The sequence below is a fragment of the Lontra canadensis genome, unplaced genomic scaffold (assembly GCF_010015895.1).
Source record: "Lontra canadensis isolate GAN:19392208 unplaced genomic scaffold, GSC_riverotter_1.0 scaffold126, whole genome shotgun sequence".
Classification (NCBI taxonomy): domain Eukaryota; kingdom Metazoa; phylum Chordata; class Mammalia; order Carnivora; family Mustelidae; genus Lontra; species Lontra canadensis.
This window is the reverse complement of record NW_022631120.1, coordinates 1203645-1220383: the sequence shown is the minus strand read 5'-3', so window position 1 is coordinate 1220383 and position 16739 is coordinate 1203645. Positions and strand designations below refer to the sequence as shown.

The window sequence follows — 16739 nt, the reverse complement described above, 5'->3', positions numbered from 1 at the left end:
AACTCAAGACCTTGGGGGTAGCAAAAGGCAGCAAGGAGAAGCATAGGAAGCAGAAAAACTTAACAAGGGAGCCAAGTCTCTTCAAAGAGTTCATCACAGTCCCCTGGGTATGTGTTCCTAGCTTTTATCCCCTGGCTTTGGGAGGCAACACAAGACCGCTTTATAGAAAGGCCAGTATTTGCAGCTTCAGAAAACACGGTGCTCAAAAAATACACGAACATAGGGGCACCTGGGTGGCTCAGTGGGTTAAAGCCTCTGCCTTTGGCTCAGGTCATGATCCCCGGGTCCTGGGATCGAGCCCCGCATCAGGCTCTCTGATAGCCTGCTTGCCTTCCTCTCTCTGCCTGCCTCTCTGCCTACTTGTGATCTCTGTCCAATAAATAAATAAAATCTTAAAAAAAAAATACACGAACATAAACGCAAAGACAAGCCGCAGAAAAAATCTGCAAATCACACATCTGAGAAAGGCCTGGTAATCAGAACATAGAAAAAAACGTTTAACAGGAAGACAAATGACCCAGTGTGAAAATGGGCAAGCACTTTAAATGGACTTTTTGCCGAAGAAGATAGATAGACAAAAGGCTGATGATCACAGGACAGGAGTTCGCCATCATTGGTCACTGGAGAACTGTAAGTTACAACCACAATGAGGTACCACTGTGCACTTACTAGAATGATAATTAGATTATATCTATATATATATATAGATGTGTGTGTATGTGTGTGTGTGTGTGTGTATACCTGTGTATGTGTCTACGGGGGACAGTGTTGTCAGCACTGTGTAATAAAAGAGGAACCCTCACAGAGGCTTGATTTCAGGCGGGAATGTAAGATGACGCAGCCCCCTTCCCAGACGTCTACCCCAGAAAATTAAAACATGTTTCTACAGAGACTTCTGTGCAAAAGTTCACAGTGATTCTATTCATAACCGCTCCCAAACAGGGAACCTTCTAAATGTGTTACCAACTGGTGAAATGAGCGAACGATGGAATGCCATTCGTCAATAAAAAGGGGCAAACTAGATGGGACAATAGGCATGAACATCAAAATCTTTAAGCAGGATCAAAGAAAAAAGTATATGTCATCCAACTCCATTTCTATAGAATGCTCAGAAGAGCAATTCTAGGGAGAAGACGGCATGTTGTGGTCGCCTGGGACTGGACGGAGCAGGGAGTTCATGCCACTGGCAACAAGGGATCTTTTGGGGGGTGATGAAGCTTTTAAAACTCAACAGAGGTTGGGCTGCCTGGGTGGCTCAGTCCGTTAAGCATCTGCCTTTGGCTCAGGTTGCAATCTCCAGGTCCTGGGATAGAGCCTCAGGTCAGGTTCCCTGCTCAGTGGGGAGTCTGCTTCCCCCTTTCCCTCAGCCCCTCCCTGTGCTCATGATCTCTCTCAAATAAATAAATAAAATTGTAAAAAAAAAAAAAAGAAAAGAAAGAAAGAAAAAGAAAAAAAAAACTCAACAGAGATGATGGTGGTATAGTTCTTGACATTTACTAGGTAATGACTGAGATACACACTTAAAATAGGTATAGAAGTTATACCTCAATCGTTAAATAAAATGGAAGAATGACAAAAATCCTCTTTTCCTCTTACACGTTAGCTAAAAATCATGGTGAAACTCTGCATGAAGTTTTTTTTTTCTTTAATTCCTTTGTTTATTCACCAGCGTTTATTAACTAACGACCATGTTCTCAAAACGGCTTTGACCTCACCACCGTGCTAAGTGAAAGTCTCTGAAGGCTGAGGCCTTTTCCAATTGCCCTAGGAATTTGGCAGTGATCGGACTATTTACTAATCCATGGGCTTTTGAATCGGGGACAAAACGGGGCTGGACATGGCAGAGTGGGAGAGTTCAAAGATTGCCATTCCCCTCCGTGGGATGTCAGGAAGCACTGTTAAGATTAGGTATTACTCTAACCAGCTGGCAAGCATTGGAGAAAATAGTTCATCCAGTCCTTCCGGGGGAGTCCAGCCAAACACCCATCCTTTATACCCCCAACTCCAGCTCCAGTATGCAATTCTAAAACCCACTTCATGCCTAAATGAACAATTATAACATGAAGCAAGCCCATGAATAGGTACGAAGGTTATAAAATTTAATGTTAGGCTAGAAGGCAGATTTGTCCAAGCCCCAAATGTGTACATTCTGTTGCACAGAAGGGCACTTTTCTTGTCTCCAATTTCCTTTGTTACTTTAATGCTGTTTTGCAATAAGAGCGCATTAAAAATAAAAGAGCGAAATTTCAAAAAGAAAAAGGAACGTACAGAATTCCGCAGGCATGTGGGGAAAAGTTGAATTTTTGCCAGTCGAGGCTCACGTGTGTCTAAGAGATGTGTTAATTTTCCTAAACACAAAATAGCGTGCATGTCAGGGCATCTACATTTAGACTTTGTGTTTTTTGTTTTTAACTGGCACAGTGATTTTGAAGCTCAAGTGCATGAGGAAGTTGCATAGAATCACATACACATCACCCTAACGTCCCAGGTGGATATTCCAGTTAGGAGACAATCAGGACCCACAGTCCATAAATTCTGCAGCTCAGTGTCGATGTCAGGATGGGGAGGACTATGATAAATTCACCATAAGATCCGTGAGATTGGATTTCTGAGCTGTTTTCAGCTTCATGTTTTTGGTTTTGTGTTCTGTTGTTGGGTTTTGGGGTTTTGTTAGCTTGAATATAATCAGTGCTGGTATTTTCCAACTGCACTCCTCAATCCAGGATCTCAAAGCATCTTGCCAACAAATCAACATTCTCATTGTTCTCTCTGGAGGTAGAACCCAAAAAACCCCCCAAAACCCAACACAGAACACCAGACCTATCTATGGAGGCATGAAGAGAAAACAGAATAGGACTAAATATTGGCTTTTTTCCCATAAGACTTTAATGACCAATTTATTTGACAAACTCTATGCCGAGCCTTGATGCTTTCCAAGTCCCAGGTGCATGATGAATGCTTTCAAACCGCTGACTTTTATAACTTGAAAGGGCTCGTTTTAAAGTTGTGACTCATTTCTGAGTCTGAAAAGGCTATATCCGTATGTATGAATCAGACTCTGGAAGTCTAAGTTTACAAAGTATTACATTACCATCAACCACAAATTACAAATCCATTGATGAAATGCTTACAATTTACTTAGCAACAGCTGAAACTTTGAGCAGTAAGAAATAATCTAATTATCCAGTAAACCATGCTCAATCAAGAGGCCAGGAGGACGCTTCCCAGCACCACCCATGGATATTTTATGACTACTTTGACAACTGCTGAAGAAACCTGATCACAAGTCACATGCTTCCTACTTAAGGAAATCAACAGGAAATAAGGCATCTCTGATGGTCAGGCCCCGAAAAAGCGCAGACCTCTCAGAGGGTCGCCTAAAAATATAACTAGAATCACGGACCGCAGGTCAAGAAAGCAACTCAGTGTTCAAAAACGTAGCTCCTCATTTCACGCACTCCTGCATGCGATGCTACGTAAATAGTTTTTAGAAATCAATAGCACAAGTGAGACTCTCAGATGCCATTTATCCCTTCCCTCCTCGAAAAACTGGCTTTGATCAGAGAAAAAAAAAAAAAAGCAAACTAAAACTCTTTTGAAATGAGAAACTTGAAAACTAGAATCCAGATCATTTAAGCATTCTAAATAGTTTATCCCCACTTGAAACGTGAAGTGGCTTTATTCAAAATCAGGCTCTATATAGAGAAAGTCAGAAATGTCTGAGCTCAGAATAACAGATTCACACCTGGTTACAAAAAAGTAACCATTACAATGCTAATTTAATTTCCTAGATGTCACAATGACCACACAGGAAGAAGGGTATATTCCCGTTACCTTGGTATGTACAAAAATGACAACGGTTTGCAGGGCCCATATGCAATGGGAAGCGGAACCCCGAGTCATATACCTTCTACGAATGAGTGCTGCAAGTCTGGAAACACGTGTAGTTACAAAAGGGGCCATTCTCATCCTGCAAGGGTTTTCCTCTTCAACTTCTTGGTTAATACTGATGTTGAAAGACATCATCAATCCTTGGGCTAAAAGCAGCTTTTTTATATGAAGTTTCATGTGGGATACAGTTTTTTTTATGGAACATGACCTGACTGTAATATTCCATGATATACTGTTATAATAAAGGAAATTTCAGCTGCATTTCAGAAATCACTTTTTGGGCAATTAAAACAAACACAGTGTAAGAGACTATCAGTGACAGGCTTTAAGTATCTTAAAAATGAATTAATTAAGAAAAAAACAGAAGTCTAACTAGATTAATGGAAGAAATCAAACATATTTTTAAGACTGAATAATAGATTCTAAACACAACTGAAACTCCATTCCTCGATTGTCTTTGGGATAATTTGAAAAATGAATACTTATTTACCTATTTTTCTGTTATTATTATATTATAACCTATATTACTATATCTCATATATAATATATAATATATATCTTATATATAATATATTATTACATAGTACTATATATTACAATATATTACAAATATATATTGTATTGTATAATACATACTTAGTACCTTTCTTTACTATTAGTTTTGATTGGTAGAAAGCATTTATTCTTAATCCATCTAAAATGCCATTTGGCTTATGAGAATCTCTACAAAACAAGTTCCATTGTTCACTTCTCCAGTTTTCCCACTTGGGAAAAGAGCAAACCACTCTAAAGCCATTGTGAGAAACATTTCCCTCTTAACTACTGCATACTAGTTAATGCATACCTCAACGCTCCTGGAAATAAAGCAATGAGGTAAAGAAGAAGAGTAAATTTAGGAGTGTCTGGGTGGCTCTCAGGTAGTTAAGTGCCTGACTCTTGGCTTCAGCTCAGGTCATGAACTCAGGGTCATGAGATGGAGCCCCGTGTTGGGCTCTATGCTTGGCAAGGAGTCTGCGTGAGAGTCTTTCCTTCTACCTCTGTCATCCCCCCACTCATGCAAGCACACTCTCTCTCTTTCAAATAAGTAAATAAAATCTTAAAAAAAAAAAAAAAAGAACAGTGAATTTATTTGGCCACAAACGTCTTAACTAATTGAATCTTTTCCAGTGACAAATAGCACAGATTGTTCCTGTCTGCTTCTCTCCATGGTAATACGGCCACCAAAGTTCCCGGCTCCCCGTTCCTGACCCCTTCTTTCTGTCCATTCCAAACTCAGCCCCCTCCCCCACATGATAAAACCTGTAGCAATCAGGAAAAGAATGTTGTGCAGAAAGTTAAAATGTCTTTGCATCTCTGAAACTTCAGTTATTGACAAGGGCCAATGCTGGTTCCCAGAAGATGTGGTCAAGCCAAAACTCCTTTTCTCCTTGGATATACCGAAAGCCCCTGCTCATATTAAATCTCCTGGAAGCCCTTACAGGAAAAAAGAAAAAAACAAAACGGAGCAAAATGCTTTCCTCTGCATAACCTGCACTGGCCCCGTTTCCCGTCCTATCCCTGGCAAAACAGTTTCCTCGAAAAGTTTCTGGTGAAGCAGCTTCAGAATCAACACTCACCTATACTCTTAACGAAAATAGTGATGTCTCAAAAAGTACAAGAGGGGGATAATTCCCAGTTTTCAGGACCCCAAGCTACGGGGTTCAGACTTCTTGTAAGACATAAACGTTCCCGAAGGTTCTCCTGGTACCTCTGATTCAATGTCTGGACCTGAGTCTGCATGTACAAAGAATCACTTGAACAGCACTAGGGCACACTTTCCAGGTTATTTTAGAAGCAAGTGTTCTTTCAGGCTTGATAGCCACCTTGACATAGAGCCAAAACAAAACCAGAGAGAGAAAGGACACTGGTCTGGAGCAGCCTCCTCCCAACAAGCACAGGCTACAGACATAATGCCAGCTACATGCCACTCAGCTTTGTCCTACCTTTCACAAAATAGGGGGATGGGGAGAAGGAAATAGAGAAGGAGGGAGGGAAGGAAAGAAAAGAAAAGAAAAGGAAAGGAAAGGAAAGGAAAGGAAAGGAAAGGAAAGGAAAGGAAAAGAAAGAAAAGAAAAGAAAAGAAAAGAAAAGAAAAGAAAAGAAAAGAAAAGAAAAGAAAAGAAAAGAAAAGGAAAATGACGGAGTTTTTATTCCTTATAGATAAATCAGAGATACACGATCTGTCAGGGAAAGTAATACCACCAGGAAGAGATACCTCCTATAGGATGTCCCCCTCATTCACCCAGAACATTTTCCAGAAGCCTCAAGATGTGCTGTGCTCAGTGGAAGGAGACGGATAGGTTTGCAAGCAAACTTCTCCAGAGAGACATCTGCTTCCCTCCCTCTCTCAAAAGCTCTCTCCTTTCCAACATTTTCTTAAAGATTTATTTTATTTATCTGAGAGAGAGACAGACAGCAGAGAGAGAGAGAATATCCTCGAGACGATTCGGAGCCCAGTGTGGAGCCTGACACTGGGCTCAATCCCAGGACCCTAAGATCATGACCCAAACAGAAGCCAAGAGTTGGCTGCTTAACCAACTGAGCCACCCAGGTGCCCCCAAAGTTTCTCCTTTTAAAAAATTCCTAGACATGTTCTAATTAACTAAGAAGAGAATTTCTATTAGGTGTGAATCCCCCTTTAATACTTGGAGAGAATACTTGGAGAGCTCAAAGATGGGCCTGGGAGGTGCATTTAAATTCAAATTCCAAACCAAAGAAATAGGAGAGCTGTGTGTTGTATGAAGTACTGCAAAGTCACATCAGGAAGAAGGAAGGGAGGGAGGGAGGAAGGAAGGAAGGGGAGGGGGAAAAGGAAAAGGAAGGAGGGAGAGGCAGAGAGGGAGGGAGGGCGGGGAGGAAGAGGGGAGGCAGGGAGGGAGGGTAGAAGAAGGGAAGGAAGGAAAACATAAGGAAATATAAGATGTGAACCACATCATATCAAACTTTATAAAAAAAGGTTAATTTCTTTTTTTTTTTAATCTTTGCATTTTACAAGTCACAATCTGGAGATTTTGTGCAACAAAATGGGAGCTCAAATGAAAAACGAACTGTTAAAATCTACTATCACAACACTGGTTAAAGATTTTCTTTTCTTTTTTTTTTTTTTAGATTTTTCCCCCCTTATTTATTTATTTGACAGAGATCACAAGTAGCTTGAGAGGCAGAGAGAGAGAGAGGAGGAAGCAGGCTCCCCGCTGAGCAGAGAGCCCCATGCGGGGCTCGATCCCAAGACCCTAGGATCCTGACCTGAGCTGAAGGCAGAGGCTTTAAACCACTGAGCCACCCAGGCACCCCAAGATTTTATTTTCTTTTACTCATCTGTACAATTAGAAAATGTTACCTTTGGAAGAAGAAAGTTTATCAATCCATTTAGTTTGCAATGAAGAAATTAAGATAAAAAGAAGCGAGCTGGTTGGCCTGAGGCCACTCAGCCCCTCTGTTGAACAAATGAATGAAATCCCAGTGTCCCAGTCCAGAGTCTGGTCTCCTTCCCTTCCCCACCAGGCCACAGTTTGTTCCCGTTATGTAACTGCAGGCTACAGATTCTCAGTCTTCATACGAAATGGGCAAATTTCAGGCTCTAGTGTCTTTTTATGTGAACCCAGGACTGGTCTGTCACCTCACAATGTCAGCCTGTTAAAAATACATACATACACACACACACATACATACATACACACACACACACACTTTGGACAGATGTGGCCTCATTTGCCTAAGGTCTTCTGAATTTAGTGAAGATGGGTTTAAACAGTTGAGATGGACTGCTTTTGAAGAGAAAATGTATGGCATGTGCTCAGTTTTGAGGCTATTTGTCTCTTGGGTCCTTGGGGAGCAGATGCATTGGGGACCACTCATACAGCTGTATGTACAGTTCAACTATGCTTCTACCCTCACTGGTACTTTGTTATATCTACCTTCCAACTAAGAGCAATTTTCATAAACTAAATGGGTTTATCAGCTAAGGTTTTCCATATTTATTCTTCAAACTTTATAGGTTTCTGCTCCAGAAAATATCATAAGCCTCTAAATACCATGACTGCTAGCAAATAAAGCCTTGCTATAAGGAGTCCACGTTCCGTTAAGAAGAAAACTTTAATCCTTCAAATGCCATAGTTACAAAGAAAAGGTTGAGAAAAGATTCAGATACTTGATACTAAAAACTAATCGCTCCAGAATTTCCTGTGAAATAGACTTGACAAACATGTTGACCTTGGCTCCCTCAACTCCATGAAAATGACTGTAAATAACTGTTCAAAAAACAAAGCCTACAAAGCAGAAGCCCATGAGCACAGCAAGAATGAGTGACAAGACAGTATGAAGGGAATTGACAAAGCCAATGGACAGGTGATCACAGGCTTACCTGACTCACGGAAGGAGAATTCTAGATCAAGAATGGTAAAGAATCACGAAGAAACCATACTGGCATTGAGAACCAACCCGTGTCCCACCCAAAAACTCCAAAAATCCTTGGCACCTGTGCCTCTGCAAGTGGAGATCAGGACACAGCCCGAAAGGTGAGGACAAGTTCAGATATGTGTAAAGGCAATTAGGTATCTAGATTCCCTTCTCCACTCTCTGTCACTTCTAGTACCTTTTGCCAACTGGCAGAAACCTGGAAGTTTGTTGTCTCGAGAGGTAAAACACAGGTCAGCGGGCTGATGGTATCAAGCACCGCAGAGTAGGCTACCATGCTACAACTCGGAAAACAAATAAAGGTTCGCAGATTCGTGGTTGAGACCTCTTCTCTGCCCTTTCAATTCCAGTACACTGTGCCCTAAGCTTGCGCCTTCAAGGTAGGACAGAAGAAACACCATCCCATGAGCCTGTCATATCGTTTAGAGATAACAGAAAATATGTAAAGATACTAAAATTGGTGTTCTGGCACTGTCCCACTCCAAACGACCCTGTAGTGAAGCTCACAGTTGACAACTTCTAGATATGCAAAGAAAATTCCACTCAGCCCTTGAAGGTTACACTGTCATGTAGGAACAGACTGCTGGGGTCGCCTAACTACTTAAGGAAAGCTAGAAGCCAAAACCAACAGAAAGATGAATCTTTGGGGGAAACAATACATATACAAAGAGAAAACATTTTCAAAAATTATCATTAACATCCCTGAACAAATAAAACAAGGCATCCAAGAACAAAAGTATGATGTTATTTTTTCAAAGGGCACTTGGGATCAAACTTGAGGCCCTGGAAATTAATATAAGTTAAAAAGAAAATAAAGTCCAATAGAAAGTACAGAAGATAAAAGGGAGGTTATCTTCCATAGAGCAAAAACAGAAATGGAAAAAAGTAAGAAAGAAAATGGGAAAATTAAAGAAGTAATAGAGGAGGACCAATATCTGCACAACAAAACACAGGAACAAAAACCATTAAATAATTCAAGAAAATTTCCAAGAACTGAAGGATATTCATTCCAAGATCGAACAAGTCTATTAAATTCCCAGTACTCTAGATTAAAATAGATTCACACCAAGATGTATCCTGTTGCAATTGTAGAACACCAATCTTAAAAGCTTCCAGAAAAAAGAAAAAAAAGCATCAAAAATTGAGAACAGTAACAAATTGCTGGATCCTGGATGCCAGAGGAAAATAAAGGCTTTGAAATTCTGAGCAAAAGTGATTTCCAATCTAGAGTTTTATATCCAGCCCCCTTATCAAATAAGGGAGAGAAGAATAACCGTATCTATAAGCTCTCAAAAAATTCTCTCTCTCTCTCACCTATTACCTTTTCTTAAAAGCTAGGGAGATGAATTCTGCCAAAACAAAGGATAGGTGAAAAGCGAGGAAGAAACAGGGTTCAAGAAAAAGGGTAGCCAACGTACAAAGAATCCAGAAGAAATTCCCAATATGATGGGCAAATAGGTTAGAAGTAAAAATTGTTTTTCAAGGTGAAATTGATAGATTGCTCAATATACATGAATCTAGCAAAAGAATATTTAAAATATATGGGGGGAATTAGGGAAAATAAAAAGACATACAGGAAAAGCAAAATGCTAACAAAATACTACACATAGTTCAAGCACAAATGCAGTTTACATAGTCATAAGGATGTTAACGTAGAATGATCAGTGTTGACATAATTTATTGGGGAGATGGAAATTACTCTTCTGGAGGGTGGAGTCATGAAAGGGGTATATATGTGTGAAAGAAAACTAAAATCCCAACTTTCCTAAAAAGCTAATGAAAAACCTAGTGGTAGCAACATAAGCTATAGCATCCCGAAATACAAAAAGCAATTACTAAAAACACTGACTAAAAGATCTTTGATTCTCTCTCTGCCCTTCTCCTCACTCATGCTCTCTCTCACTGTCTCTCTCTCAAATAAATAAATAAAATCTTAAAAAAAAAAAAAAAGATCTTTGAGTGACTGCTTACGAAAAATCAAAATAGGGAAGGGATATTATAGGTTTGCTATTTTTGCAACAATTCTCATACAGATAGTCTTCTTCATTAAACTGTATACATAATACCTTCAATTTTCAAAATCTAAACTAAAAAAAAATCTGGTCATTACGGAGAACATCCTAAGATTTAACAGTTCTATCAATTACTAAATTGTTCCTATCTTTTGCCAATTTCAACCTGGATTTTCTTAACCAAGGTCTCATGAGGCTTCACCCCTCATTATGAGAGAGTTCCTCTTATTTATGTAACAAATCTATTTTTGTTTGTTAAAATGGCAAGGTTAATATCACTGACGCTATTACTAATTAATTTAGACTCACTGGGCAGTTCCTAAATTCTAAGAATGTATGTCTATCTCTAAACCACCAGAGTACCTCAGACAATAAAACAAACCCCACGTCCCCTTCTCACTAACTGCTGAGTTTGATAAAAACCAAATAGTATACCCATAAGCTCCTTACCAGTCGTCACATGAACACTGGGTTAAATGGGCAGTACAATCGACCGACCACACTGAGATATTCCCAAAAGTTCAGACAGCCTGAATCACCCTGTTTCCACTGGATCTCTGTCTCAACAATAATCTATACTATCACCAACGAGGCACCCAAATGATTCAGTGTTACCATGAAACAGACATTTCGGATAGAAACCTCCTATAAAATTTGTAGGTCTCCAAATTTTGACACAGAGTATAAAGACAGCCCTCTCTAGAAAACTGATCCAATCGGAAAGTAAAATGCATCATCAGGGCACCTGGCATCGGGGGGGCTCAGTTGGTTCAGCATCCGACTCCTGACTTCAGCTCAGAGCATGATCTCAGGGTTGGGGGTTCAGCCCCCAGTAGGGCTACGTGCTGGGCATGCAGCCTGCTTATGATTCTCTCTCTCTCCCTCTACTCCTCCCCACCCCCTGTGGTGCTCTCCTCCCCCTCTCTTTAAAAAAAAAAGGAAAAAAGTACATAATCATCAAGGCATCACTGTAAGCAAAAATGTGCAGTAAAGTTTTGTCAGACTCGTTTTAAAACACCAGAGAATCCAACATTTCCAAGCGTGAGTCATCGAGTGCCTCTGGTCTGAAATGTGTTCTTCCTCCCACTTGCAAATTATGTTCCCAGGAAAAGAAACAAACTTACCTTTCACAGGCTCGGACAGTCCAGGCGGCAATTATCCATAATGAGATACTAAACACCAAGAGTACAGTTCCTGGACAGATAGTCATTAGCGTCTTCATAACAAAACGGGTATTGAAGTTTATCTTATTCAGTGCCCCGATGCTTCGAGAAGAGGCATCGGTGAACAGTTTGCTATGTAAGAGCATGACTCTGGCGATCAGATAGAGTCTTAAGAACATCGGGATAGATAAAATAATGTCCACATCGGCGGTGGTTGTGGATGGGGCATAGGAGAAGGCAAGCCGGGCCGTCCATGTGAACGTGTAATTCCCAGGTATGGGATGGATAGCACACACCAGTATTTCCAAGCAGATGAAGAAAATACGCTCATAAGTCATGGCTATTCTCCAGTCATCTGCTCCGTTGTCCACCATGAACAACTGAAAAAATAAAGTAGAAAGTCAGCTTCAGTATGGCACGAATGGTCCACAAGGGTTAGTGCAGAGTCGAAAGACACATTAACGCGTGACTTGGAGCGATCGTGGTGAGCTAAGGGGTGTAATGCTTAGATGCTAGCCAGGTATGCTATCTTGAGAAAACGGTCTTGGCGCAAAAGGAGAACTTCACTTTGCAGACATTGAAAATGGGAAATGTTCTCCCTGGGTGCTGGAATTATTCTGGGGCCCATGCTCCTGGAGAACGGGGTAAGTTACATCATTTTATGAGAAGGGGCTTGGGATGATCGGGTAATGCCCCCACCCCCCATCCCCGCACATTTCGAGAGCCACAGTGAGCCTTAGGAACAATCTGTTCTCCACAACAAGCGTCTGAACCTAAAACCCTTCCCCCATTCTAACCACGTTCTCAGTGGAATCCATTTGCTCGTACCTCTGAGGTCAGTTACAGCCTATAATGCAGCTGTACCCGAGCCTTCTTACAGGAAATCTCATTGGCTTCAGGGAGAAAAATCACAAGGGGCCACAGACAAAGGTGGCAGAAACATTTCTTCCAGCTTCTCCACCTACAACTCTACCTTCCTCTTTTCTTCTATCCTTCCTCAGCCTTCCCTTTAAGTATGAGTTTGTTTCCAATGAGTTTGTTTTCTTTAATAAAGATTCTTGTTTCAAAATGTTTGTCATTATTCACACTGCGATGAAAATAAAGAAAAAGAAAAAGAAAACCAAAGAAAAAGGAGATAGATGTGTAGATAGATAGATAGGCAGGCTGAAAATAAAAGGGACAGAAAAGAAAGTTTCCTGTCTTCCCTGGTTTCATGGTAAACAAGTCCACCAGGCTCTGGGAGTCTGTCAACAACCAGAGATATCTGGAAATGTTTGGTGACATTTCTGACTGTAACAGGGACTTCTGGGGGCTTCCCGGTATTTAGAGCTAGGAAACCAGGGGTGCCAACCATGCTGGAGTTCTGGGAGTCTGCCAAGACGCCCGTGGTGCTCCCCCACGAGGAAAGATGACATATTCCTTGTCTTTTGGTAAGGAGCCAACTTAAGCAGAAAGCGTGCGAGGGGAGCCACCCAAACGAGAACAATGCCTTCTCAGGTAAGTGAATCTCGTACAGGAGGTGGACAAAACAGGTCTGCTCCCTGGTTGGAGCCCATGGACTCTGCTTCTCTCGAGACTCAGGCAAGGGATCTTCCTCTCTTGGCTACAAATGGCCATTCCCGGTTAATTATTCCACGGGGCGTAGCTATTTTCCAGGCGGCTATAAAATGTACCACTTCTTTCCGGTACCTCCAGTAGCTGGAGAGCCAACAGATTCTCCCCAAAACGTAGCAAATTTTAACAGCTGATGTTCAGTTTGGCAACGTAATGGCTCGAGGTGTGCCTCTGTCATGAGTTTTCGTCTAGGGACCATAAGGTGTTGGACAAACGCTAATTGACAAGAATGATGTTTTCCCAGTTTCCAGTAAAGAAACAGATCGCAAACACAGAGGAGGCCAAGTGGGCTAGAGAATATTCTGGTTCGGTCTCGCCACTTCCAATATGGTGTTGGCATCATGGATTGCTCTAATATATACAGAAAGACTGTCCTGATATAATGTTATGAGCCTGCTTGACTTTGTATCAGCGGGTGTTTACTGGGTACAACAAAACTCTAAAGGCATGTGATCCCGCAATCTCTTAAGATGTTTACATCCGAAAGAATGCTCCCTCAAACGAGTGACTCTGAGAGGCTATATACATTCCAAAGATGTTGTCACTGCTCTCTTTAGAAACTGCTGTCAGGGCCTGGCACAAACCACGTAAGAAAAACAGTTCTGTTATTTAAATCCACATTTCCATTTCTACTGAAAATGGTATTACCCGGCTTGATTGTCTACTTTCTTCACCAAACTTGGCTCTGGATGACTTGGCAAACACTCAAATCCACCCCCCAAAACTCCACCCCAAGACTCCAGAGAGCCATACACCAAGCCAGAGAATCTGAGTTTAATTCCAAGACTTTCCACGCACTGTTCCGGGCAGCAGTGGCAGAAATGCCGCAGAAGTACCTTCCCAGGGAACTGGGGAAGAAATGCCAGGTTAGACAGAGAATTCAGAGATTGCTCCCCAAAAGCCTCCTGTCTTTCCAGGACTAGCTCCCTCCTTCCATCACTCACGGTGCACCTTCTCCTCTGACCGTCCTTGCTGCTCATGCCCATCACTTCACCTGTGACCTCACCAGCATTCTAAGCAGCCTGCCCCATTTGACCTCCAGGTGGGCCTGCCCAGGATCCCTCCAAGCCGGGACCCGATGTCCAGGCTGCTGCAGGTGGACAGGCAGAGACGTGGGGTGGGGGGCTGGGCCTTCATGCTCAGCGGAAGCCTCCACACCCCAAGGGACCATTCTCCCATCCTCCCTAGCACCTGCTCTGGACAATCACCTTTCCCCTTGCCACCTTTTAGTATCCCTCTCTCTTAATGTGCTGTCCCCCCAAGACTAGAAATGCCCTCCCTGTTGTACCCTTCGGCCCCAAACTTAACTCATCTCACCCTTTTCTGCTTATTTCCCTATTCTTGTGCCCAACCCGTCTAAAGAAATGCTATACCCCAAACCAGTTCTTCCTCACTGAGAACCCAGCTTCCGGGTTTCCTCTCTCTGCAAGGGCAAATCCCAACTGTTCATTATAAGCAAAGGAAAGCAAACAAATGAGAACATCCCCCTAACCGCCCCCCACCGCCCCCATGGCTCTGCCCTGCAGATGATAATTCATCTTCCCAGTTTGCTTTCATTCCCCCAACACACCACGCATGTGGCTCTTGCCCTCATCTGCCCACCACCTCTACTCTTGTTAAAGTTGCTAAAGACACCTCCGTTAGGAAATCCAGCCCTGCCCTCTGACTTTTTACCTGATCTTTCTGACATTAATCACTCCTTCCCTCCAAAAAAAAAAAAAAATCTCTTCTCTCGGCTTGTGTGATACATTATATATATAGATATAGATATAGATATCGATATCGATATCTATATATATCTGTCACCACTACAAAGAATCCAGCTCTTTCCTTTAAAAATCCACTTTCCTCCTCCCCATCTAAGTGCCGCTGCTCTCCTAAGGTCTATCTCTGACCCTTCCCTGTCTCTGTACTTTCTAGGGAGATCTCCTGCCTGCCTTCCAACTCCATGACCAGAGCCTTCCACTGGAAGCTACATCCATCCTCTAATGACCTTTGTAAAATGTGAATGACATCACCCCGTGACTTTCAGGATTAAAACCATTCAAAGACCCCCCATTCCACCATCTGGCTGTGCCTGTCCCTTGAACCTCAGTGCCTATTCCCTCTGGTGGCAGGGATTCCAGAACATGCTACCGCCATGGCACTCCCATGTGTCTGTGGCCCCTGGACTCTGTCCCCTGGCCTGGAAAGTCTTCCCACCTAGCAAATTCTTCTTCCTTCAAGACCCAACTCCACAGTCACCTCTTTTCAGGACGTTGTCCATGCTCGAACCGAATCTGCCAACTTGCTCTCCTTTGTTTCGTGACTCCTGTGTCTCTTAATGATGTTTCCTGATACCACGAAGGACGGTGAGGATTTCTTTGGAAGATTATCACCCCTACTCATCAGTGAGGCTCCTTGAGGACAGGAACCATCCTTGTTAAGTGAACTGCCTTGTTACTTCTCATTTAATACTGACTCTCCTAATCACTGCACAGGCGTAAGGTTAATTAAATATGCTCACGGACGAGGAGAACACTGAAGCATAATGCGAATGAACTAAATCTACGTCATTGCTCAAATGTGTGCAGAACACGTCCTACTAAATGCTAAGTCATGACAGCAACATAATTCTGCAATTCCGCAGGAAGTCCAGAGAACATTCTTCTTCAGGAACTTGCCCAGAAAAATCTGCTGTCGCAACGTTGCTTTTTTGCCACAAGGGGCTTCATCGACACCTCAGATGAGTTTATTTTGGTTTCATGCTTATCACGGTACATCTTTCGGAGCGAGAACCATTTCCTTGTCCTCTCTGCATAGTCCCCAGCCCTAACCGCTGCTTATTTCTTTTGCTGATCCTTTTGTTCACTCAACGGCCAGTGGATGGGAGACTCAGCATTGCACCTGGGACTGCACTCCATATCGGGCTTCTAGTAGGACTCACAGCAGAGCGAGGGGCGGCTCTGCGGAGCTGACTTCCACCGGGAAAGAAAGGCAAAGTCAGGAAAGAAGACTCGGAGCAATTTAAGAAAGGAATTCTGCCTATGGACACCGCTCTGAAGGAAATACACAGGAGATGAAAGACAGAAAAATATCCTGACGGTGACAGCAGATGTGGAAGGGAAGACATGCGGAGAAGAAGTACCATTTCAGGAGATGGTACCTGGATGAGGGGGGAGAGCCAGTCATATAAACAGCCAGGAGAAGAACATTCTAGACTGGGAAAAGAGCGCATGGAAGGGCCGTGGGCTTTCCCCAGCTGAGCGTGCTTAAGGAAACAAAAGGACACCGGGGTGTTGGACACTCAATGATTCCCAGGCAGAGTAGAAGGAGAGGAATTTGAAGAGACAAATCGGGATCAGACATGCAGGATGCTGTTGGCCATGGAATCAAGGCCGGATTTCACTCCAGGCGCAGCAGGCACCCCCTTAAGGGTAGGCAGAAGGGTGGCAGGAGCGGGTTTATAGCTTTAAGGGTTCATCCTCACTGTAAGGGAAACCAGAGGACACAGGGAGGATACAAGGGAGGACATTCTATCGCCGCTGATTGGTTGTAGTTAGTATCCCCATGACCTGGACCAGGAGGTGGGGGTTGCCATGGAAATGGAGACAGTGGGCGTGCT

At 42.6% G+C, this 16739-nt stretch overlaps 1 protein-coding gene across 2 annotated transcripts in view; it reads right to left on the bottom strand.

The window, feature by feature from the left end:
- KCNN2 (potassium calcium-activated channel subfamily N member 2) overlaps positions 1 to 16739 on the bottom strand; it is a 399816-nt gene that overhangs the window by 94275 nt on the left and 288802 nt on the right. For both annotated transcript variants that reach the window (XM_032842238.1, XM_032842239.1), the window contains exon 6: positions 11483 to 11901. In XM_032842238.1, the coding sequence (XP_032698129.1) occupies positions 11483 to 11901 (419 nt within the window). The remainder of the gene's footprint in view (positions 1 to 11482; positions 11902 to 16739) is intronic.